The 26,090-nt window shown below is 39.7% G+C and overlaps 1 protein-coding gene across 6 annotated transcripts in view; it reads left to right on the top strand.

The window, feature by feature from the left end:
- TANGO6 (transport and golgi organization 6 homolog) overlaps nt 1-26,090 on the top strand; it is a 279,753-nt gene that overhangs the window by 93,070 nt on the left and 160,593 nt on the right. For all 6 annotated transcript variants that reach the window (XR_011646283.1, XM_058279794.2, XM_058279795.2 and 3 more), the window contains exons 13-14: nt 20,969-21,484; nt 23,713-23,770. Coding sequence is in view for 5 of the 6 variants with exons in the window: in XM_058279794.2 (XP_058135777.1) it covers nt 20,969-21,484; nt 23,713-23,770 (574 nt within the window). In the remaining variant the exon portion in view is untranslated. The remainder of the gene's footprint in view (nt 1-20,968; nt 21,485-23,712; nt 23,771-26,090) is intronic.

The following is a 26,090-nucleotide window of genomic DNA, read 5'->3' as shown; positions in this document are numbered from 1 at the left end:
AGGTAGGTATGATGTGTCCCGGGGAATACAAGAATATGGTCCTTTCCTAAATAGGCAATGCAGTATGCCATAAATGCAATGATAAAGGCATGCTCAAGGTACATTGTTGGTGTTATCCTTTCTGTTTTGGTCAGTCTGGAAATAATAATAATAGTGACTGCACAACAATATATTGGCAATATTTACTGAGGACTTACAAAATGCCAGGCCTTATGATGAGGAAATGACATGTATTATCCCAGCCAGTCATTGCAACTGAAATAGGTATTATCACCAGCCCCATTTTACATATGAAGATACTGGTACCGTGAGGCTAAGTAACTAATCTAAGATTATCCAGCTAGTAAATGTTAGAGCTTAGATTAAAAACAAAAAAAATTATTGGTAACACATTATAATGAATGTAACAAGCACTGTTGATTTATGCATGTGAATGTGGCTTAAAAAAAGTAGTCTAGGGTGATTAATGATAGTTGGAGGATGGCTGGAGGATAATATTGGGAATGTATAACAATGATTTTGGTAGTGGATGAAAACTGGTTGATAGTATAAATACAGGAATATTCTTCAGGGTGTTAGGAGCATGGTGATACATGAGGAAAATATAACTAATGTAATTTATGGATTGTTGGTAACAACATTGTAATGTTTATGTAGCAAAAACAAAGTTGGTACTATAACAATGTTAAAGGTCAAAAGAAAGAATGTGAAGTTTGGTTCTGTGAGATATGACTATGATTGAGCATTTTTTCTCTTCATTTTTTTCATTAATAAGGAGACCTTGACTGTTATTTAATCTGTATTATAAATCTTTCTGAACATTAGAGGAACAAACAAGTTAGTTGTTAGAATTAGATGAGTTAAAAGTGCCTGCAAAGAACTTTTTAGGAGTAATGTTTTAATAACTTGTTAAGCCACTTTTTATTTTTATTTTTTTTTAATTTGAAATAAAGTTATTAAAAAAAATGATGGAGATTTACATAAAGTGTACAAATCCTAAGAATACAGCTGGATTTATGTTAACATAGCTATGGATGCATGTATCTGCCACCCAGATCAAGATAGAATTTCCAGCATCCCAGAAGTCTCCAAGTATCTCTTTCCAGTCAACATCCATTGCTATCCCCACAAAGGTTACCAATATTCTGACTTCTATCATCATAGACTAATTTTGCCTCATTTGAACTTCATATAAATGGAATCATACCATATTTACTCTTTTGTGTTTGGCCTCTTTTATTCAACAGTGGTTTGTGAGGGCCATCCATGTTATTTTATGTAACAGTCATTCATTCTTTCTCACTGATGTATAGAATTCCATTATGTGCCTTTGTCACAGTTTATTCATTCACTTTATTATTATTATATATTTTTATTAGAGAAGTCGTGAACTTACAAAACAATCATGTACAATGTGCAAAATTCCAATACAACACCCCTCAATACAACACATTACATTGTTGAGGAACATTTGTTATAGATAATGAGAAAACATTTAGATTTATTCACTTTATTATTGTTGAAAATTTGGGCTGTTTACAGTTTTTGAATGCTATGAATATTTTCATTCCTGTCTTTTGGTGACGATATGCATTTATTTCTCTTGGGAATATACCCATAAAAGTGAAATTCCTGGGTCATAATGTATGTATATGTTTAGCTTTAGGAAAAACTGCCAGTTTCTCAAAGAGTTTGTGCCAGTTTATACTCAGTTTTCCCCTGCTGTCCTTTTACTGTTCCAGAATCCCATCCAAGACCCCACATTGTATTTAGTAGTCATGTCTCCTTAGGCTTCTCTTCATAGTGACTGTTTTAAAGTTTTATTAAAAATTTTTTGTATTTTTTTTCCTTAGAGAAGTTCTAAGTTTACCAAAAAATCATGCAGAAAATACAGAGATACCCTATAACCCCCCCACACACACACAGTTTTCCCTATTATTAACACTTTGCATTAGTATGGTAACTTTATTACAATTGACAAAACAATATTATCCTTATTATACTATAAACTATAATGTATAGTTTATACCAAATTTCACTCTTCTTTGTTGTACAGCCCTGTGTTGTTTTTTATTAAACTTTTATTCTAATAACATATGTGCACTCTAAAATTCTCCCCTATTAACTACATTCAAATATTTACTTCAGTGATGTTAATTATAGGCACATGTTGTGAATATCTGTTCAAGTCCCTGCTTTCAATTCTTTTGGTTATATGCCTAGAAGTGGGATTGCCAGGTTGTGTAGCAGTATGACCCTTAACTTTCTGCGGAATTGCCAAACTGAAACATAATTACAATAAGGAAATTCATAGTGTCAGAATACAGTTTACTGGGGGTAAGGATAGGGGTAGGAAATGGAGAGTTAATGTTTAATGCAGGGGTTCTTAACAAGAGGTCCATGAGCTTGAATTTAAATGCAAAAAACATTATTTTTGTAGGGACATGTTGGTGAGGGTGTGATATATTTATTAAATAATACACAGTATGTGTGGACTTAGTAAGGGTCCTTGGTTTTCACCTGACTGGTGAAGGGGTCCATGGAACAAAAAAAGGTTAACAACCTCTGGAAAGGGGTACAAAGTTTCTGTTTGGGGTGATAGGAAAGTTTTGGTAATGGATGGTGGTGGTAGTAGCACAACAAGCGAATGTAATTAACACCATTTAATTATGTATTTGAATGTAGTTAAAAGGGGGAATTTTAGGTGCATGTATATGTATATACATACACACACACACACATAACTAGAATAAACATTTAAAAAACCATAGAACTGTACAACACAGTGAACCCCAAAGTAACTATGGACTATAGGTAATAGTATAATTAGGATAAAATCGTTCATCAATTGTAACAAAGTTACCACATTAATGCAAAATGTTAATAATAGGGAAGACTGTTTGTGCCAGGGGGAGGTAAATGGGAAATCAATTATATAATTTGCATGATTTTTCTGTAAATCTGCCCAGAAAAAGGCTTGTGTGAGGCATTTTCAATGTACACATGCCCTCTGCTCTCTGTCACCCCCCTGACATGCTTCTTTAGTAAGCATGCTCTCTACCACCACCATCCTCAATCCCTGCCCTACTAGTCTCATCCCCAGGTACTTAAAACAAATTTTGGAATTTGCAGAAATTTAGAAAAACTTACATTCTAACTTTTTCTCCACCACTGCTGAAAGGAATGATAGATGTGGGTTGATGAGGCTCTGCTCTTCCCTAAAGCATTCAGGAAACTCTTGAAGAGATGCAGTCAGATAAAGGAACCTGTCATTCTCTTGTGGGTTCCTTCTTCAGACCTAAGGGCTTTTAACAGAACTCTGAGATCTGGATATGAGATGTATGTTGAAAGTAGTGACAGCAGAAGGAGTGAAAATAAGGGCTTGCGATCAGTCCTCCATTCTGATTGCAACTCTCCCTGATCCTTGTAAAATAATTTACCATTTACTCTTTCAGTTTTCTTACATTAACAAAATATGACTTCATACCTCAAACATGTTTTTAAGCATTTATGAATAGTTGGCACCTATAGACTTAGATTTCCCCAATGTTCTCACAGTGGGAAATCTGTAGGTTTATGCAGCTGAAAGAATGTATAACTTTAATTGCTTATAAACTATTTGATGCAGAATCTACCTAGCTCTCCGTGGTGGCTGGAGAAGTTACCCAATTGAATAAATAAGTACCACAAAGACAAAGAAGTTTGACAACAGGAAAAAAGATGGTTGTTTTTTTAGAAGAAATTGTTGTATATGATAGAAAGGCAAAAGAGAGGCTGTATAGACTCTGTGTAAAAGTAGATCTTCCCATTTAGATGCTTAAAGAAAAAAACTAAGGGTCACAAGACTAAAGAGGCACTGAGTGAAGTTTCGCATGATACCACTAGCACAATTTTTCTAAAATGTGTTTTCTAGTTTTACATAGTTTCCTGAAAAAAATTCACCCTTTTCTTAGATAACTTGTATCTTTGCCCTTGACATACATATTCTCTTCTCTCCATAAAATATAGTAACATCACAATGGTAGGTTGTTTTACAGATGAAGATGAACTAATATATGTTGGGAAGCTAGAAATTCTGCCTTACATTGAGTTTGTATTACTTTCTAGTTATGTAAACAAAGAAATCTCTAGGGAGTATGTGGTGACATTTACCTCAAGTTTTCATTTCCTTGATAGGAGAGTGGTGTGGAAAGTGGACAATAATAATTCAGAGGACTTACAGTGTAACATAAGACTTTTACATAGGCCCTAAGAAAACAGATAGTTGGTTAATTGATGGTTGGTTGGATAACTGAGTTAGTGAATGATTCCGTAATATCCTGCCTTATTCTAAAAAGGATTTAAAGATTTCCACGGTTTTCAAATTTTCAGGACTTCATGAAGCCTCATTTAATGTTTCTCAAGTATTTTCAAACAGAGCAGGATTACCACTGATGCTTGCTCTTCCGTTGACTGTGCATGCACATTTTTTTTTTTAAGATTTATTTTTTATTTCTTTCTCTCCCCTTCCCCCACCCTCTGCCCCAGTTGTCTGTTCTCTGTGTGCATTCGTTGTGTGTTCTTCTGTGACCGCTTCTATCCTTATCAGCAGCACCAGGAATCTGTGTTTCTTTTCATTGTGTCATCTTGTGTCAGCTCTCCGTGTGTGCGGCGCCATTCTTGGGCAGGCTGCACTTTCATGCTGGGTGGCTCTCCTTATGGGGTGCACTTCTTGTGCGTGGGGCTCCCCTATGTGGGGGACACCCCTGTTTGGCACGGCACTCCTTGCGCACATCAGCACTACGCGTGGACCAGCTCCACAAGGGTCAAGGAGGCCCGGGGTTTGAACCGCAGACCTCCCATGTGGTAGGCGGACACCCTATCCATTGGGCCAAGTCTGCTTCCCCATGCACATTTCTTAGTAAGGCATTTGTCCTTGGAAGAACACTGCTTCCACAGAGAATAAAATTTTCTGTAATTTTCACCTACTTTTTTAGGAGAAATTCCCCCTTTCCAATATTGCCCAAATCCCTTTCAGACTTACGGGGCTCATATATGTTGACCACTCACTTTTTCCCCCTTTATTAAAGAAATTGTGGGTTTATGGAACAATCATGCACGAAATACAGGATTCCCTTATACTGCCCCACCACAAACACATTGCATTGGTGTAAACTTTTGTTAAAATTGATGATAGCGTATTTATATAATTGTTTACTATTAATTAAAGTTCAGGGTTTAACTTAGGGTTCACTGTGTAGCATAGTTCCATGCATTTTTTTCCTCTGTGTTTTCTTTTTAAATTTTAAATTTTTTTTAAATTTTAATTTTTTATTTTTAACAAAGTTTTAAATTACATACATGTGACATAAAAAAATATATGGGATTCCCATATGCTCCACCCCCTTCCCCTTCCACACTTTTCCACATTAACAACACCCATCATTAGTGTAATACATTTGTTACAAGATTTTTTTAAAAACTTTGTTGTTATCATATTTACAATTTAACATTTCCCCTTTCAATCATATTCAGATATATATTTGAGTGCTGTTAATTGTGATCACAGTGTTGTGCTACCACACTCACCATCTATTACCAGAACCTTTCCATCATTCTCAATAGGAAGCCTGTACATTTTAAGCCTTAACTTCCCATCGCCTGTCCCCACCCAGTCCCCTGGTAACCCATATTCTAGATTCTGACTCTATGAATTTGCTTAGTTTAATTGTTTCAAATCAGTGAGATCATACAATATTTGTGTCCTTATTTCAGTCAACTTGATGTTTTTAGGGTTCATCCATGTTGTACCCTATATCAGGACTCCATTCCTTTTTACAGCTGAATAATATTCCCTTGTACATGTATAATACATTTTATCGATTAATTCATCAGCTGTTAGAAATTTGGGTTGCTTCCATCTCTTTAAGCAATTGTGAATAATGCTGCTATGAACATCAGTGTACAAATATCAGTTTGAGTTCCTGCTTTCAGTTCTTTTTGCTAGGTTATATGGTAGTTCTTTATTTACCTTTCTGAGAAACCACCAAACGGTCTTCCACAGTGGCTGCATGATTTTATATTTATACCAACAATGAATGAATGTTCCTATTTCTTCACATCCTCTCCAACATTTGTAATTTTCTGTTTTTTAAATAGCAGCCATTCTAACGGGTGTGAAATGAGATCTCATTGTGCTTTTTTTTTTTAGATTTTATTTATTACTTATTTCTCTCCCCCCGCCCCCCATTGTCTGCTTTCTGTGTCCATTCACTGTGTGTTATTCTGTGTCCACTTGCATTCTTGTCCGCAGCAAGGGAATCTGTGTCTCTTTTTTCGTTGTTGTGTCATCTTGCTGCATCAGCTCTCTGCGTGTACAGCGCCATTCCTGGGCAGGCTGCGCCTTTTTCGGGCCGGGGGCTCTCCTTGTGCGGTGCACTCCTTGCTCGTGGGGCTCCCCTATGTGGGGGACACCCCTGCGTGGCACAGCACTCTTGCATGCATCAGCACTGTGCATGGGCCAGCTCACCACATGGGTCAGGAGGCCCTGGGTTTGAGCCCTGGGCCTCCCATATGGTAGATGGATGCTCTATCAGTTGAGCCAAATCTACTTCCTTCATTGTGCTTTTAATTTGCATTTCCCTGATGGCTAATGTTGTTGAGCATCTTTTCATGTGCTTTTTGGCCATTTGTATATCTTCTTTGCAAGTCTTTTGCCCATTTTTAAAAATTGGGTTGTCTTTTTGCTGTAAAGGTGAAGAATTTCTTTATATATACTGGATATTAATACTTTATTGAATACATGGTTTTGTAATATTTTCTCTCATTATTTAAATTGTCATTTTACTTTCATGAAAAAGTCCTTTAAGGAACAAAAGTTTTTTTATTTTGATGAGGTCCCATTTCTCTATTCTTTCTTACGTTGTTTGTGCTTTGGGTGAAAAAAGTAAGAAACTATTGCCTACCACAAGATCCTGAGGATGCATCCCTACACTTTCTTCTAGGAGTTTGGTAATTCTAGTTCTTATATTTAGGTCTTTGATCCATTTTTATAGGTGGTGTGAGGTAGAGATCCTTCTTTTTTTTTTTTTTGGCAAATGGAGTTCTAATTTTTTCCAGCACTGTTTGTTGAAGAGACGATTCTTTCCCAGTTGAGTGGCCTTTGCCACCTTGTCAAAAATCAGGTGGCCATAAATGTAAAGATTGATTTTTGAGCTCTCAATTCTATTCCGTTGGTCTTTATGTCTGTCCTTGGGTCAGTACCATGCTGTTCAGATTGCTCTGGCTTTGTGATAAGTTTTAAAATTGGTAAGTGTGAGTCCTCCAACTTCCTTCTTACCCTTACATATAAATTTGATCATTGGCTTTTCCATTTCTGCCAAGAAAGTTGTTGGAATTTTGATTGGGATTGCATTGAATCTATAAATTGCTATAGGTAGGTTTTTTTTTTGTTGTTGTTTTTTGAGGTACCAGGACTGGGGATTGAACCCAGACCTCATATGTGGGAAGCTGGTACTCAATCTGAGCCCATTGGCTCCCCTGAGTTGACTTATTTCATTTGTTTAGCTTATTTTTTTTCCCACTGAGATAGCTACCTCATTTGTTTACTCATTGTTTTTGTTTGTTGCTTGCACTCATCTGCTCTTTATTTGCACTCATTGTTTTTTGCTCATTGTCTGCTTGCTTTTTCTTTAGGAGGTACCAGTAACTGAACCTGGAACCTCCCTTGTGGGAGGTGGGCACTCAACTGCTTGAGCCACATCTGCTCCCTGCTCGTTTTTTTTTTTTTTTTTTTTGCTCATTGTCTGTTTGTTGTTTTTGCTTGTTGTCTGCTTGTTGCTTGTTTGCCTTCTTTAGGAGGCACTGGGAACCAGACCTGGGACCTCCCGTGTGGTAGGTGGGCACTCAACTGCTTGAGCCACAAATGCTCCCCTTTGATGGTATCGACATCTTAATAATATATAGTCTTCCAATCCATGAGCATGAAATATCCTTCCATTTTTCTAGGTCTTACTTTAGTTTTTTTTAGCAATGTTGTGTAGCTTTCTGTGTACAAGTCCTTGGGTTAGGTTTATTCCTAGATATTTTCTCCTTTTAGTTGCTATTGCTTATAGGAATTTTTTTTCTTGATTTCTTCTTCCAACTGTTCATTGCTTGTGTATAGAAACACTACTGATTTTTGGGTGTTGATCTTATACGCTGCCACTTTACTGAATTAATTTATTAGCTCTAGGACCTTTTCAGGATTTTCTGTATATAGGGTCCCATCATCTGCAAATAGGCAAGTTTTTTTTTTTTTACCAAATCAATTTTATTGATGTATATTAATAAAACATACAGTTCATCCATAGTGTACAATCAATGGTATTTGGTATAATCTCCTAGTTGTGCATTCATCACATCAATCATCACTAGAGCATTTTCATTACTTCAGTAATAATAATAAAAAACAAACTAACAAGAAAATTCTTCACATTTCTATCTTTATGCTTCCCCTGCTGTACATATCTGGTATTTCTTGCACAATTTATTATTTATTTATTAAGCAGTTTTATTGAGATATAGTCATATACCATACAATCTATCCAAAGTGTATAATTAGTAGCTTTTAGTATAATCACAGTGTTGTGTTTTCATAACCACAAAAAATATTAGAACAATTTCATTACTCCAAAAAGAAAAACCTCACATCCCTTAGCAGTCCTTCCTCAGCTCTACATAACTACTAATCTAATGCCATCTTTATAAACTGATTTATATTTGCATTTTATATAATTGGTATCATACAATATGTAGTACTTTGTGTCTGGTTTCTTTCACTTAGTATACTTTTTTTTGTCTGATATTAATATCTTATAGTGTTAACATAGTAAATATGGAAAATTTTGCTTCTTTTCCAATTTGGATGCCTTTTATTTCTTTTTCTTACTTGTTCTGGCTAGAACTTCAGTACAGTGTTGAATAACAATAATGACAGTGGGCCTTCTTTTCTTGTTCTTATCTTAGAGGCAAAGAAAGCTTCCAGTCTTTCACCACTCACTAGATACAGGCTGTGGGCTTTTCATATATGCCCTTTATCATGTTGAGGAAATTTCCTTCTATTCCTAGTGTTCTAAGTGTTTTTTATCAAGAAAAGGTGCTGTATCTTGTAATGCCTTTTCTGCATCGAGATGGCCACGTTTTTTTTTTTCTTCATTCTGTTAATGTAGTGTATTACATGAATTGATTTTCTTATGTTGAGCCACTCTTGCATACCAGGGATAAATTCCACTGGATCATGGTATATAATTCTTATAATATGCTGTTGAATTCAAATTGTGAGTATTTTGTTGAGTATTTTTGCATCTATATTCATAAGAGATTGGTCTGTAGTTTTCCTTTTTTTTTTTTTTTAAAGATTGATTTATTTATTTCTCTTCCCTTCCCCTCCCACCCCAGTTGTCTGTTCTCTGTGTCTATTTCCTACCGTTTCTTTATCTGCTTCTGTTGTTGTGAGCGGCACGGGAATCTGTGTTTCTTTTTGTTGCATCATCTTGTTGTGTCAGCTCTCCGTGTGTGCTGCACCATTCCTGGGCAGGCTGCACTTTCTTTCGTGCTGGGCATCTCCTTACGGGGCGCACTCCTTGTGCGTGGGGTTCCCCCATGCAGGGACACCCCTGCATGGCAGGGCACTCCTTGCGCGCATCAGCACTGTGCATGGGCCAGCTTCACAGGTCAAGGAGGCCCCGGGTTTGAACCGTGGACCTCCCATGTGGTAGATGGATGCCCTAACCACTGGGCCAAGTCCGCCGCCCTGTAGTTTTCTTTTCATGTGGTATCTTTATCCAGCTTTGGTATGAGGGTGATGTTGACCTCTTAGAATGAGTTAGGGAGTGTTCCCTCCTTCATTTTTTGGAAGAGTTTGAGCAGAGTTGGAGTTAACTTTTCTTATAATGTTTGGTAGAATTCCCCTGTGAAACCATCTTGTCTTGGACTTTTTCTTTGTTGGAAGGTTTTTGATTACTGATTCATTATCTTTACTAGTAATTGGTTTCTTGAGATTTTCTATTTCTTCTTGAAACAATGTAGGCAGTTTGTGTACTTCTAAGAATTTTTCCATTTCATCTAGGTTATCTAATTAATTGGCATACAGTTGTTCATAGTATCCGCTTACAGTCCTTTTTATTTCAGCAGATGTCCCTCTTTTCATTTCTGATTTTCATTATTTGTATTCTCTCTCTTTTTTTCTTTGTCTAGCTAAAGTTTTGTTGATTTTATTTATTAGTTTTGTTGATTTTATTGTTTTTTGTTTGTTTGTTTCTGTTTCATTTATCTCCACTCAAATCTTTATTTCCTTCCTTCTGCTTGCTTTGGGTTTCATTTGCTCTTCTTTTTCTAGTTCTTCTTGTTTTAAGGTAGGTCCCTGATTTGAAGTCTTTCTTTTTCTTTAATGTAAGTATTTAGAACTATAAATTTCCCTCTCAGCATTGCCTTTGCTACATCCCATAGGTTTTGGTATGTTGTAATTTTGTTTTCATTCACCTCAAGATATTTCCTGATTTTGCTTTTGATTTCCTCTTAAACCCATTGGTTGTTTAAGAATATGTTGTTTAATTTCCACATATTTGTGAATTTTCCCTTTCTTTTTCAGTTACTGATTTCTAACTTTATTCTGGTGCAGTTGGAGAATATGCATTGTATGACTTAAATATTTTTTAATTTATTGAGACTTGTTTTGTGACCCAACAGATAATCTATCCTGAAGAAATATCTATGTGTACTCAAGAAGAATATATATTCTATTTTCATGGGATGCAGTGTTCTATATACGTCTGCTAGGTATCATTCAAGTCTGTAACTTCCTTATTGAGCTTCTGAACAACATGTTCTATCCATTATTGAGAGTGGTGTGCTAACGTCTCCTACTATTAATGGAGAACCATCAGTTTCTTCCTTCAAGTATGTCAGTATTTGCTACATGTATTTTGGGACTCTGCTGTTAGGTGCATAGATATTTATAATTGTTGCATCTTCCTTTCAAATTGTCCCCTTTATCAGTATGCAGTTGTTCTTTTTTTATCCCTCATTACTGTTTTTAACTCAAAGTATATTTTATGTGTTGTTAGTGTAGCCTTCCCAGCTCTCATTTGGGTCCTACTTGCATGATATATATTTTCTCATCCTTTCACAGTCAAATTACTTGTATCATTGGCATTAAGGTGAGTGTCTTGCCATGATTTTCCCCCCGTATAATAACTTTATTTATAGAGAAGTTTTACATTGCATAAAAGTTACTTTGGGGAAGCAAATGTGGCTCAAGCAATTGGACTCCCATCTACCATATAGGAGGTCCAGGGTTCGATGTCCTGGTGAAGGCAAGCTGGCCCATGTGGAGTGCTGCCCCATGCAGGAGTACTAGCCCACACAGAGAGCTGGCACAACAAGATGACACAACAAAAAGAGACAAAGAGGAGAGATAATAAGAGACGCAGCAGACCAGGGAGCTGAGGTGGTGCAGGAGAATGATTGCCTCTCTCTCACTCCAAAAGGTCCTGGGATCGGTTCCTGGAGCTGCCTAATGAGAATACAAGCAGACACAGAAGAGCATAATGAATGGACACAGAGAGCAGGCAGTGGAGGAAGGGAGTAGAAATAAATAAACTTTTTTAAAAAGTTACTTTGAAAATATAAGGGAGGGAAGTGGATGTGGCTCAAGCTATTGAGCTCCCACCTAACACATGGGAGGTCCCTGTTTTAGTTCCCAGTGCCTCCTAAAGAAAACAGCAAACTAGCGCAACAAGCAAGCGTGGCAAGCTGATGCAGCAAGATAATGCAAGAAGAGACACAAGATGAAAGACAATGAGAGACACAACAAAGCAGGGAGTGGAGGTTCCCAGTGTCTCCTAAGAGAAGATGAGCAAGACAGCGAGCTGATGCAACAGGCTGGCATGGCAAGCTGACACATCAGGATAACGCAAGAAGAGACACAAGAAGAAAGCATAGGAAAGCAGATATGGCTCAACAGAGTATCTGCCTACCATATAGGAGGTCCAAGTGTTCAATACCCAGGGACTCCTGACTGGTGTGGTGAGCTGGCACAAGCACAATACTGCTGCACTCAAGGAGTGCCAGCCCATGCAGCGATGCCCCCATGTAAGGGTGCCCCCCATGCAAGGAGTGGCTCCTGCACAAGGAGAGCCACCCTGCGTGAAACCACAGCCTGCCCAGGAGTGGTTCCACACACAAGGAGAGCTGACATAGTAAGATGACGCAGCAGAAAGAGACACAGATCCCTAGTGCTGCCTGATGAGAATACAAGCGGACACGGAAGAATACACAGCGAATGGACACAGAGAGCAGACAATTGGGGGGGGGAATAAATAAGTAAAATCTTCAAAAAATAAAAAAGCATAATGAGAGACACAACAAAGCAGGAAACACGTGGCCCAAAAGATTAGGTGCCTCCCTCTCACATTGGAATCCTGGGTTTGGTTTCCAGTGCCTCCTAAAGAAACAAGGAAGATGAACAGACACAGACAGTGCTAACAACATGGGGTTGGGGGAAAGAAATTGAAAAAACAACAATGGGGGATTCCTATATACCCCACCCCACCCCTCACATTTTCCCCTGTTAATAACATCTTCTATCCTTGTGGCACATTTATTACAATTGATGAGCAAATATTAAAGCTTTGCTACTAACCAAGGTCTATAGTTTACATTATGGTTTACACTTTTCACTGTACAGTTTTATAGAATTTGACAAAATGTATAAAGGCCTATATCCATCATTGTAATAACATGCAGATCAAATCCAATGTCCTAAAAATGCCCCATGTTCCACTTATTCTTTCCTCCTCCTCCCCTCAGAACCTCTGGTAACCATTATCTTTATATCAATGTTACAAGTTCTTCCATTACTACAATAATATTAAGTCTATTTTGGTCCATGGTTGTATTCCCCCCATAAGTTTGTTTATTCCTCAATCCTGAGGATTTTGGGATGGTGATCCCACTCTGCTTCTGATTGAGGGGGCATTAGATCTTATGGGACAGATGGAAGAAACTGTTTTGTTTGCAATTGTAGATACTCCCTGTTTTTTTTGTGGGGGGGATGGGGGCTGTCCATCATCATCTTTTTGTTAGTTGTCCTGGGCGAGTCTGATGAACTAGAGAGTAAGTGTTTGCCTCAACTCTTCTGAGATTTAGGGCTCAATGGCATATGCAGAAACCTAAGATTTAAGTTTGTGGGGGGCATATATTTAACAGGTATAGTGCTAATTATAGGTTCAAATAAAAGGGTTAGAAAAATCACATGTAGGGAAATTATAAATGAGTCTAACTCTGTTACATTGGGGAAATAGGGTATCATATATTACAAGATAAGGCCTACCGATAGCGTGCTGATTTCATGGGGTTGTATGTCTTGACTATAGTGTCCAGATGTCCTTAGAGCCTTCAGGAACACCTCTGTTTTGGGTTTATTTACTGTGGCATTTAGCGAGATCTGCCTGGGACGTTCATAAGTGCAACCTCTGAAATGCCCTCTCAACTCACTTTGAAATCTCTTAGCCATAAAAACTCTTTCATATTTAATGTTTCCCCCTTTTGGTCAAGATCTTTTCCCATATCCATCACTGGCAGTTAATGTCTGCTGCTAAGGTTTCCACTATAGATGCAAGAAAAAGAAGTTCTCGCGCTTTCTGTCTGGTTGTGGCAGCCAAGATTGAATGGGGGAGTATAGGAAATCGTAAAACTGCAGAAGGGGAAATAATCTATGCGACTCAGAAATGAACTTAAAAACAGCAAGTGGCCTTTTACTCCACAAAAGGAGTCTGAGGTTTGGATTTACATGAAAGTGTTGGGTGACTATGTTCCCTACGCTCATGTCTTCTGGTCAGGTTTTAACAACTTTGAAAGGTTAAAAAAGAGAAACTTGATTAAAAGCAAAAAAAAAGAAAGAAAAAAATCCATCATTGGTTGGTATTTTGTATTAATCCCTCAGTGCCAGGGAGGCTTATCCCTGGGAGTCATTTCCCATGCTGGGGCAGGGCAGAGGTAGGGGAGGGAATGTAATAAGTTTATTTGCTGAGTTTGCCTTGGAGAGATGGGCCATGCTTCTTTATCCATTCTGCCAATCTCTCCCTTTTAACTGGAGAGTTTAATCCATTTACAATAAAATTATTACTGATAATACAGGTCTTTCTTTTGCCATTTTGCTATTAGCCTTTGAAAGACACCTTTTTTTTTGTCTCTTCCAGTTAAAGCCTACTTCTATTTTTATTGCTTTCTTGTATTGTACTGTCTTGAGTACCTTCCCATTTCTATCTGGATGTGTTTTTCGTCTGTTTTCCATGTTCTTACCATTGGGTTAAAATTTAATATCCTAAATATATAACAATTTATATTTGTTTTGATACCAACTTACTGTCAGTAACATGCACATATACTTTTCCTATACCCTTCTGTCCCCTCCATTTTTTTGTACTTGTTACCACATATCTTTGTATATTGATGCCCCAAAACCTAGATTTATCATTACTTTTTATGCATTTGCATCTTAGCACCTGTGGGAAGTAAGAAGTGGAGTTATACACCAAACAATACAAAACAATAATACTGGCATTTATAATTATTAATCGTTTCATTTATCACAGGTCTTTATATCATTATGCTGCTTTGACACACTGTCTAGTGTCCTTTTGTTTCAGTCTGAAGAAGTCCCTTTAGCATTGCTTTTAGGGCAGGTCTAGTGGTGATGAACTCCCTCAGCTTTTGTTCATCTGAGAATCTCTTAATCTTTCCCTCATTTTTGAAAGAGACTCTTGCCAGATATAAAATTCTTGGTTGGCAGTTGTTTTTCTTCAGTACTTTAACTATTTCAACCCACTGCCTTCTTGCCTCCATGGTTTCTGATGAGAAATAGACAATCAATCTTGTTGAGATTCTCTTGTATATAATATGTTTCTTTTCTCTTGCAGCTTTCAGAACTCTCTCCTTATCTGTTACATTTGATAGTGAAATCAACATGTGACAGGGTGTATTTTTCTTCATGTTCATTCTGTTTGGTGTTTTCTGAACGTCTTGGGTGTACATATTCATGTCTTTTGCTAAGTTTGGAAAGTTCTCTGTCATTCTTTCTTTGAATAGTCCTTCTGGCCCTTTCTTTCTTCTCCTTCTGGGACTCCCATTTTGCATATCTTGGTGCATTTGATGGTGTCCCATGCTGTCTTAGTCTATTTTTGCTTTTAAAAAACCTTTTTTTTCTTTCTGCTCCTCAGCCTGACTCACTTCAAATGTCTTATCTTCAAGTTCAACTGATTCTTTCTTTTGCCAGTTCCATTCTGCTCTTGAAACCCTCAATTAAAAAAAAAAAAAAAGCTAGCAGACAATTGTCCCAGACTGTCCACTTCTACAATTTTTCATACATCTTTTGTTGTCTTATACTGCTTTTACCTGGAGGGCAAATTTTGGGATGAGAGTCACCCTGGGGCTGACTCTCCCAATTCTTTCTTTCCCAGCCAAAACAGGGCTAGGGACCCACGAACAGAACACAAGCTCACACCAAAGTGCCCTATGGAAGGGATCAGGAAGGGTGCCAAAACTTCTCTGATAACTCCCCAAGCTGGCCTTTCTTGGCCTGCCCAGCAAATATAGCCCTTCTGCTTACTCTTCTCCCACTCCCCTGCACCAACACTGAGGAAGCCAGGAGTCTTTAAATCTTCACTGCTTCTCCCCTGTCTGGGGAGAGTTGAAACAATGGCTATTGCTGCCTTTGTCAGGGGTGGGTAAATTCTCCAATCAAAAGCTGTGTTCAGGGAAACGGACTTTGGCCCAGTGGTTAGGGCATCCGTCTACCATATGGGAGGTCCACGGTTGAAACCCTGGGCCTCCTTGACCCATGTGGAGCTGGCCATGCACAGTGCTGATGCGTGCAAGGAGTGCCGTGCCACGCAAGGGTGTCCCCCGCGTGGGGGAGCCCCACGCGCAAGGAGTGCGCCCATGAGGAAAGCCGCCCAGCGTGAAAAGAAAGAGCAGCCTGCCCAGGAATGGCGCCGCCCACACTTCCCGTGCCGCTGATGACAACAGAAGCGGACAAAGAAACAAGATGCAGCAAATAGACACCAAGAACAGACAACCAGGGAGGGGGGGGAATTAAATAAATAAATAAATCTTTAAAAAAAAAAAAAAAAAAAGCTGTGTTCATTGATTGGCTTGTACGCCTCTTTTCTTGGGGAAGAGCATTTCTTTTTAGGAGGCACTGGGGATTGAACCCAGAACCTCCTCGATGGGAAGCAGGCACTCTCAACTACTTGAGCTACCTCCATTCCTGGGAAGAGGATGTTTATGTCCATTTCTGTTACCACCTTCTAGCCCAGGATTGGACTCTGCCTGCCACTAGAGTTGGGGATGGGTGTTGGTAGCCCACTCATGGAGAGAGCAATTTATAGTTCTTTACTATGATTTATCAGCCTCTTCCTCCTGCTCTTCCCTGGATGCTGTATGGTGTTCTTCTGGCCTCCAGAGTTTCAAAATAGTTGTTTCAGAAAGTTTCTAGGGCGACCTCACCTGCTGCCCAGAAGGGGCGGCATTGTTTGCCTGCCAGTATATAGAGGGCTCCCAGTGACTGGGCCTGGTGAGGCCGTTGTGCCACCGCTGAGGTGAGGGCTCTCAGCCCTGGGGCAGGTGAGGCCAGTCCCACCATAGTGGCCCCATTGGGCTTGGTGGAGGTGTGGAGGGTGCAGTTTCCAGACTCAGAGCCTTTGTGCATGGAGCTGTGCTCAGAGGGCGACATCAAGCTCCAGCTGGAGTGCTGCAATGCCTCCATCCGGCGCGTGGAGCAGAAGGTGGACCAGGAGCACTGCCTGTGATCTACCTGCAGAAGCTGCTGACCAAGGAGAAGAAGAGCTAAGACTGGCAGTGCGGGGCTTCCAGCGTGCCTTGCAGCCCCTGATGGCACCACCGAGCCCTGTGCGCCCGTGCTGCATCTGGGGAAGCCAGCTGACCTGCTGCCAGCCACAAGTACAAGGCCTGGCCTGATGGGGAGGGCTCCCGGAGTAAGGCCAGGACTGCAGCCACCCACAGGCCCTGAGTCACCACCCCCACTGACCAGGGTCCGCGAGGACTGGGGGCAGGCCCTTCACCAGCCTTGTGGTGCCCAGGTCCAATTTCAAGAGGATCCAGAAGGACCATGGCCTTCCCAGGGCGGTGGACATCAAGAAGCCCTTCTATGTTAATGTCGAGTTCCACCACGATTGTGGCCTGGTGAAGGTCAGTGACAAAGGGGTATTGAGAAAGATCAGCTCCCTGGGCAGCCAGGCCATGAAGATAGAGCACAAGAAGGCCCAGAAGGATGCAGGGCTTACCCGGGGGGGATGTGCTGAGCCCCCCTATTGGGTGCCCTCTTCCAAGAGCAGCTACAGTTAGGCTTGACTACAAGGAAGCGTAGCTGAACCCACGCTTCCTAAAGGACAACCTGATCCAGGCCAGTGACACCAGCGGCCCCATCTATGTCAAGGGCATGATGGTGGAATGGGGACAGGGGAGCAAGGGCCTGCTGTTGTGGAGCCAGAGCACCTCTGAGCAGGAGAGGCACCTCACCACCTGGCTCTGCACGTCCCGTCCCGCCCCCCCCCCCCCCCCCCCGCACAGCTTGGAGGACAGCAGGGACGGCTATCTTTGGGACTGCAGCTCCAATGAGAACTTCACCTCCAGCAAGGAGGCCTTCTCTGGCCAGTCCAGCCTTGTGTCCCTGAGCCCCACCACCTATCACCTGTTCTGGGACAAGAGCCACAGGCCCTCTCAGAACTCGCAGCAGTTCTTCAACAGCAGCAGTCCCCCACCCCCAGCCCACGGTGCCCCAAGCGGCACCGGCAGGGCCGGGTGGTTCTGTCTGAGGCCACTATTGTGGGCATTCTCAAGACCAGGCAGATTTGACCCAGCGATGGGGACAGTTTGTTGGGCAGGGTGTCCCTGGAAGGCACCTTCCACAAGATGCAACTGTTTTGGAAACTCACCTTCTGGAAGTGTAGTACACATTCACTGAGGATATGGTACATGTGGTCCTATATAATGGAGTTGCCAGCCTTGAACACCAGCCCTCAGCATTAGCCCCCAGCATTCGGAGGCCCGTCCCATGGCTGGAGACAGCTCTCCAGCAAGCAAGGCAGTGGGAAGAGGCCATGAGGAGCTGGCTTCCACCTGTGGAATCTGTGGGCCCTTCAGTGGGCCCTTGACCTTAGCCTCTCTGTCCCAGCCTCTCTCATGGAGGGGTGATGCCTTTTGCAGGACACTTTCAAGGAGGTAAACTGTTGTCTGTAAAAGTAATTAGCCAGCACCCTATGGTGAGATAGCACTTCACACTCACTAGAATAGCTATTTTACATATATATCACAAAAACTTGGTAAGGATGTGACGTAATCATTGCTGATGAAAAGTTCAATGGTGCAGCCTTTGTGGAAAAGAGTTTGGCAATTCCTCAAAAGTTAAATGTAGAATTATCATATGTCCTGGCAATTCCACTCTTTAATGTATCTTCCAAAGAATTGAAAGTGGGGACTCAGATATTTAATTTGTACTCAAATGTACACAACTTTATTCACAATAACTACAAAAGTAGAAACAACCAAGTGTCCATCATTGGATGAAGACATAAACAAAATGTATTTATCCATACAGTGAAATAGTGTTTGGTTACAAAAAGAAACAGAGTGCTGGTGCATGCTACAAGGTGAATGAACCTTGAAGACATCATGCTAGGTGAAATAGGCCAGACACCTATTGTATGATTCCATTTCTATGAAATGACTGGAATAGGTAAACCCAGAGAGACAGAAAGCAGATGGATGGTTGCCAAGGGCTGAGCGGGTGGGGGTAAGTATGAGGTGTGGCAACTTAATGGGTACAGGATTCTTCGGGGATGATGGAAACATTCTAGAACTAGATAAAGGTGGTGATTGCACAATATTATGAATGTACAAAATGCCATTATTCACTTTTAAGTGGTTCATTTTATGCTATGTGATTTTTACCTCAATTTTAAAAAAAGATTGAAATCTTTTTTTAAAGCAATTAAAAAAAAATATTTATTCCTGCCCCCCTTGTTGTTTGTGCTTACTACTCTCTGTGTACATTCGCTGTGTGTTCTTTCCATGTCTGCTTGTCTTTTTCTTCTCATCTTTCTCTTTAGGTGGGACTGGGAACCGATCCTGGGGCCTCTGGTGTGAGAGAAAGGCATTCAATTACTTGAGCAACTCAGCGCCATGGTCTGCTGTGTCTCTCACTATCTCTCCTCTACCTCTTTTTTTGTTGTGTTATTTTGCTGTGCCAGCCCTTCATGGCACAGGCCACCGCTCTCTGTGGCTCAGGCCAGCTTGAACCAGGAGGCCCTGGGAATCGAACCCCAGCCCTCCCGTATGGTAGACAGGAGCCCAATCACTTGAGCCACATCCGCTTCCCAGATTTAAATCTTTTGAGAGATTAAAAAAAAAATTATAATGAAAAATGTGTTTTTCTGTTCACTATGCTGTAGTGCCCCCATGCCTCTGTTTCTAAGATGGAATTCACAGGACTGGAATATTTGTGGTATCAGGGGCAAGAAATATCCTAGAACAACAAAAGAGAGGAGTTTATCTGTATTTGTGATCTGTAAATGGTAACACGTCTGTGTATTTTTAAAAAATGTACCTTATTAATAAATGTTTCCAAAATTTTTTAATTAAACAAAGGGGAAAAAATCTTAAAAGAAAAAAAAAAAGAAAGTTTCTGCCTGTTTAATAGTGTTGTTTTGGAGGAAGGACTGAGTGCTGGAGCTCCCTATTCCAACGTCTTCCCTGGAAGTCCTCTGAACCCACCTTTGATCATATGGTTAAGAACAGCTTTATTCAAGTGAGACAGCATAGGGTATTGGATAAGATTGTGGGCTCTGGAACCAGACTTCTTGAGTTCACATTTTACCGTCTTCCAGTTATGTGACCTTGTTCATGTTATTTAACTGTTTTGTGGCTCAGTTTCCCTGTTTAAAATGAGGATAATAAAGCCTCATACATTGTTGATGGGAATGTGAAATGATGCAGCTGCTGGGAAGCTGTAAGTAGAATTACCATATGTCACAGTAATTCTACTTCTAGGTACATACCCCAAAGAATTGAAAACATGGACTTGAACAGATATTTGCACACCATCGTTCATAGCAACATTGTTCACAATAGCCAAAAGGTAGAAGCAACCAACGTGTCAACAGATGAATGAATAAACAAAATGTGGTACATACATACAATAGAATATTATTTAGCTATAAAATGAAATGAAGTTTTGATACATGCTATAACATGGGCAAAACTTGAAGACATCCTGATGAGTGAATTAATCCAGGCACAAAAGGACAAATATTGCATGATTTCACACATATGAAATACTGAGAATAAGCAAATTCATAGAGATAGAAATTACAATACAGGTTATGGGAGACTGGAATGGGTGAACAATGAGGAGTTATTGTTTAGTATCCAATAGAATTTTCGTAATGAATGGTGATGGTGATGGTAGCACAGTATCATGAATGTAATTAATATCACTGATTTTCACACACAATAGTGGTTAAAATGGGAAATTGTTGTGTATATGTTATCACAATAAAAGCTTTTAAAATGTAGATAATAGTAACTATATCACAGATATATATGTGTGTGTATTTATATATTTCTTTTAGAAAAGTGCCTGTACATGGTAAGTAGTAAAAAAAATTAGCTATAGTTATCAACAAATAATTACTGAATGCTAGACCCAGGCTATGCTCTCAGATTACATCATGAACAAAATTTGCTCCTTGCCCCTTTTACTGAGAATATATTTCCTTGTTTTTTTGTGATCTATGTATCTTTAAAAAAAAAAAAAGATAATAAGTAAAGTCTATTTCATCTTTAAAAAAGAATATATTTCCTTGTGCTCAGGTGATATTGCTATTTGCTATGTTAAGTTGGATTTGGCATTTTAAATTGTATTTTGTAGCTGAAGTCAAGTGATTTTGCTGTCCTGAAGCAGTTACTGCCTCTGCTGGAGAAGGTCTCGAACACATACCCTGACCCTGTCATCCAAGAACTTGCCGTTGATCTCCGCATCAACATCTCGACCCACGGAGCATTTTCCACTGAGGCTGTCAGTATGGCTGCCCAAAGTACTATGAACAAAAAAGATCCAGAAGGAAGAAGAGAAGAACAGCAACAAATCCTCTATGAAAGACACGCTGACGGAGGACGTAGCCACCTTGAACAACAGCAAAGCAGTGAGAAATCCAACCAGACAGGCCTGAGATCTAACCCTCCACTCATTCCTGAGGAGGTAAATGAGACCAACACTACTACAGACCAGGAATCTGGAAGCATAACCAGAGAACGGCTCCAAGAGGTTCTTTTATCAGCTTACGATCCTCAAATTCCAACACGGGCTGCTGCCCTACGAACTCTTTCCTGCTGGATAGAGCAGAGGGAAGGAAAAGCCCTTGAGATGCAAGAGAAGCTTCTCAAGGTAAGTAGAGCATACTACAAAAACACGTGTACATGGGGTGGGGGAGCTTTCAGGTAGCATTAATTCAACTCAAGTATTTTTGTGCCCTTGACTTATTTCAAGTACTGTCCTGTCCTGTCCTCAGTGAACTTGCAGTTGTTCTGGAGACAAGATTTAGACTACCCAATAGGACATGAGCAGAGTGCCAAAATTTAAACACACAAGAAATGCCATGGATAGTCAGGAAAAGTAGAGAGGTGGCAGCTGGAGGAAGTAGGTCTTGGTCTGGTCTTAGTGAACTTCTAAGTTTGAGCAGATGAAAGAAAGTAGGATGAACAGCCTGTGCAAATTCCCAGAGAGAGGGAAAGAAGCTTTTGTGGCATACATCTACTTTCAAAACTGCAGCCTGCCCCAGATAAGCCACTTGTTTTCTCTGGGTCTTTCTTAGAGGGGCATTGTGTGGAACAGGGGATTCTCCCCTCTTCTTCTTCCATCACCTTTGAAAAAGCTATTCTATTTCCCAGATCAGTTTCTTGAATAAGTCATCAGACTTTCTCAATTTCTGTATCTGTAAAGTAAGGAAAATAATAGGACTTACTTTATGTTGAACGATTTAAAATGAAATAGTCCAGGTAAAGCACTTATTACAGTGATAGGCTCATAATGACTGTCCAATTAAGGTTAGCTGTCATCATCATTATTATTACTATTATTATCTTTCCATATGCTTTAGCCATTAAAGAATCATAATTCTGACTGAAAAATTCATTTTTAGTCACTAAAGTCTTAGAGGAAATTATTTTATAGTAATTGTTGCCTTTGTTTCTGCTCCTCACAACAGCTAGGTATTTTCCCCATTTTATAGACAAGAAAACCAGGGTATGGAAATATGCCACAGATTTACTATCATTGAAATGTCACTGAGAACCCCAAATTACGTGTCTCCTTTGAGTAATATAAAATCATACATCTGTTTAGATGGTCAATGCTATGAACGTCTTCGGAACTTTCTTGACTTCATTTAACCCTCATCTGCTATACTTAATTGGTTGTCAAGTCCTGCCAGTTATTTTTTCCAAGAAGGCTTTCAAATCTATCCCCTCCTCTTATTTCCCATGGTCATTATCCTAGATTAAGCTCCCCTTACTCTATACGTGATATCCACCCCTTTCAACCTGCCACCCTCCCAGCTGAACTAATTTTAGGCTTAGGAGATAAGCAGCATATTAAGTTGGAATCAAGAATTGCTGTCCCAGCAAAGAACATGGCATTGTGTATGGAGCAGACATCCTGTATTTCCCTAGACCTCAAGCAGGAGCATGGGCACTGGCTACTCTCTGTCTCTGGCCCACATGTTAGGTCCTAAACATAACATGTCCCTATAGCATCTTCCAGATAAGCAGTACCCATTACAGTTGACACACCTTGGTTCATGATTATCCCAGTAATAATATCTCTTTCTCTCACTTGGATTTCCATATGCTTTTTTTTTTTTTTTTAAGATTTATTCATTTGTTTGCACTTGTTTGTTGTGTCTGTTCGTCTTCCTTATTTCTTTAGGAGGCAACAGGAAAATTATATGGGAAGGAAGTGCCTAATTGCTTGAGCCACCTCTGTTCCCTGCTTTGTTGTGTCTCTCATTATGTTTTTCTTCTTGTGTCTTTGTTGCATCATCTTGTTGATGATCAGCTTGCTGTGACTGCCCATTGCGCCAGCTCCCTGTCTTCTTTAAGAGACACTGGGAACTGAACCAGAGACTTCTCATGTGGTAGGCAGGAACTCGATCACTTGAGCCACATCTGCTTCCCTGTATGCTTTCTTGAGTGGAAGAGAAAAGGAACAAATGACAGCAAGTGTGCCTTTGATTGCCTATAACCCAAAACCTTGTCTCTTGTTTGCCACAGCCTGTAGGCCTGGCATGTGTGAGAGTATTGTCCATGAGGGGCTATGGTGGAAAAAAATGTGAAGGATTATTCTTCCAGATATCGGATTCCGTTCCTACTGCTGGTGTATACTTGACTGCTCCAACAAGAATCTCCCCTAATCCTTAACCCATTTTAACCATTATAATAATCAGACTTAAAGCTTATATACTGTTTTCACCACAAGATTCTAAGTCAGACCAATGTCTAGTTAAGACAGACACTTAAAAAAAAAAGCATTTATTCTTTTTGAGGCTGCTGACCAGCATCTCTTAAATCTTACTTGCTCTTTGTGAATTATATCATTGCAGTATTTTGTGGTTTCAGATATTTTTGGAGAACTTGGAGCATGAAGACTCCTTTGTGTATCTGTCTGCTATTCAGGGTAAGTTAATCCTGGTTAAAGAACTCTGAGTCTGTGGATCAAGCTTTTTATCATGCATGTAAGTCCTCAGTTATGTTTACTTATCATTCTATAGATTAAATCCCATTTCCTCTAATTCAAGGAGGCAAATAATGGCTCATATATGAGCTCCATTACATTAACCTCTTATGTACCTCACTGCTATCAGTATGTACCTTTATTCTCTCTCTTTAAACTAAAAGAATTTCAGGGCATTTAATATTTTTTTGTCAAAATTTTTTTTGGCAATAATTTTATTTCTCTTTCATGATTCTTTGTTGTTCTCCATATCACCATTAATTTCTGGATTGCAAGTCTCAGTGGGGGTTTATAAAAAGGAATGTAAAAAGTTAGGTACTCTCTGCTAAAGGGTAAGAAGTAGGCATAGTGAGATGGTCAGAATTAACTCAGTTCCCTTGGCTTCATTAGTGTGGTGTAGTGGTTGAAAGCTAGGGCTCTGGGGTCCAACGACCTGGGTATACATTCTCACTCCTCCTCTTCTCAGCTATGTGAACTCTAGCAATCCCTCTGGCCTTCATTTCCTTGTCTCTAAAAAGGGGCTAAAGGGGAATGTAAAATGCTGCAATCACTCTGAAAAATAGGCTGACAGTTCCTCTAAAAGATAAACAAAGAACTGCCATTTGACCCAGCAATTCTGTTCCTAGATATATATCCAAGAGAAATAAAAACATATGTCCACACAATAATTTGTACATGAATGGTCATATCAGCATTGTTCATAGGCAAAAGGTGGAAACAACCTAAATGTACATCAACTAATGAATGGATAAACAATATGTGGTATATGGATGTATAATAGAATACGATTCAGCCATGAAAAAGGACTCAGTATTGATATATACCACAGCATGGATGGATACTGAAAATAAGCTAAGTGAAAGAAGCCAGTCTCAGAAGACCATATATCATATTACTCCATTTCTAGGAAATGCCCATAAAAGATAAATGCCAAAAAAAGATGGAAATCTACTTTCCATCTGCTTTGGTTGCCTGTAGCTGGGAGGGCTGAGGGGCTGGGGAGTGGGGTGGGTTTTTGCTAACAGGCATAGGGTTTCTTTTTAGAGTGATGAAATATTCTAAAATTGTGGTGATGGTTTCACAACTCAGTGAATATGGTAAGAATCATTGAATTCTGTACTTAAATGGGTTAATTTGATGGTATGGTATATGGATTATATCTCAAATCTATTACCAAAAAAATTTTTTTAAGAGTTTAACGGTGGTGGGGGCAGGCAAAAACTGTAACAGTCAAGAGGAAGCTAAGGGGATGTGACAATTAATGTAATGTGGTTTCCTGGATAGGATTCTGGAACAGAAAAAGGGTATTAGGTGAAAACTAAGGGAATCTGAATAAATTATGAACTTTAGTTAATAATATTGTATCAATATTGGTTCATTAATTGTGTCAATGTACAATATTAATGTAAGATGTTGCTAATAGGGGAAACAGGGTATAGAGTTTATGTGAACTCTCTGTACTATCTTCTCAATAGTTCTGTAAATCTAAAGCTATTCTATTCTAAAAAGTTTATATATTAAAAAAGTAGGGCTAATACTAAGATTAAATGTGTTTCATACTTTGAAAGTGGTTAGCGTATAGTGTTCAATACATATTACCTATTATTATTTTGGTGTTATCATCATAATTATCATTATGCCCTCTCCTGTTGGATTGTTAGGTTAATAGTGTAGCAATCTGTATAGTTTCTCACATCTAAAACCTGAGTAGACTGATTCTATCAGTTTGTTTTGCTACATAGTAAAGTATCCCAAAGCTCAGTGCTCGAAACACCCATCATTTACTATCACTCATGCATCTCTAGTCTTCCCAGTTGGGGTTCAGCTAAGCTAGGCTGGGCTTGGCTGGGCCTCTCTGCAGGCATGTATGCTGCAGGCATGTAGGCTGACTGGAGTGGCTCTGCTGCCTGAGTCCCTAAACATCCCTGACCTGTGAGCTCCCCAGGCATGTTCTCCTTACGGTGATGGCATAAGTACAAGGGAGCAAGAAAAAATGCAAGAGGCCTCTTCAGGCCTAAGCTTGACATTTGTGTCCTGTCACCTTTGCCTCATTCTGTTGGCTAAAGCAAGACATGTGGCTGAACCCAGAAGTCAAGGGTTAGAAAAATATACTTTGACCCATTAGTAGAACAGACTGCCAAGCTGCTTGGTAAAGGCCATGGATGCAGGGAGGAGTGAAGACTTGAAGCTGGTAAGCCAGTCCTCCACATTGATGTGTTCTGTTTACCTTCCAAAGGCAAGGTTCTTTGGGAAGCAGACTTGG

The sequence above is a fragment of the Dasypus novemcinctus genome, chromosome 18, assembly GCF_030445035.2.
Source record: "Dasypus novemcinctus isolate mDasNov1 chromosome 18, mDasNov1.1.hap2, whole genome shotgun sequence".
Taxonomy (NCBI): domain Eukaryota; kingdom Metazoa; phylum Chordata; class Mammalia; order Cingulata; family Dasypodidae; genus Dasypus; species Dasypus novemcinctus.
The sequence above is the reverse complement of the archived record's forward strand: the minus strand, read 5'-3'. Positions and strand labels throughout refer to the sequence as shown.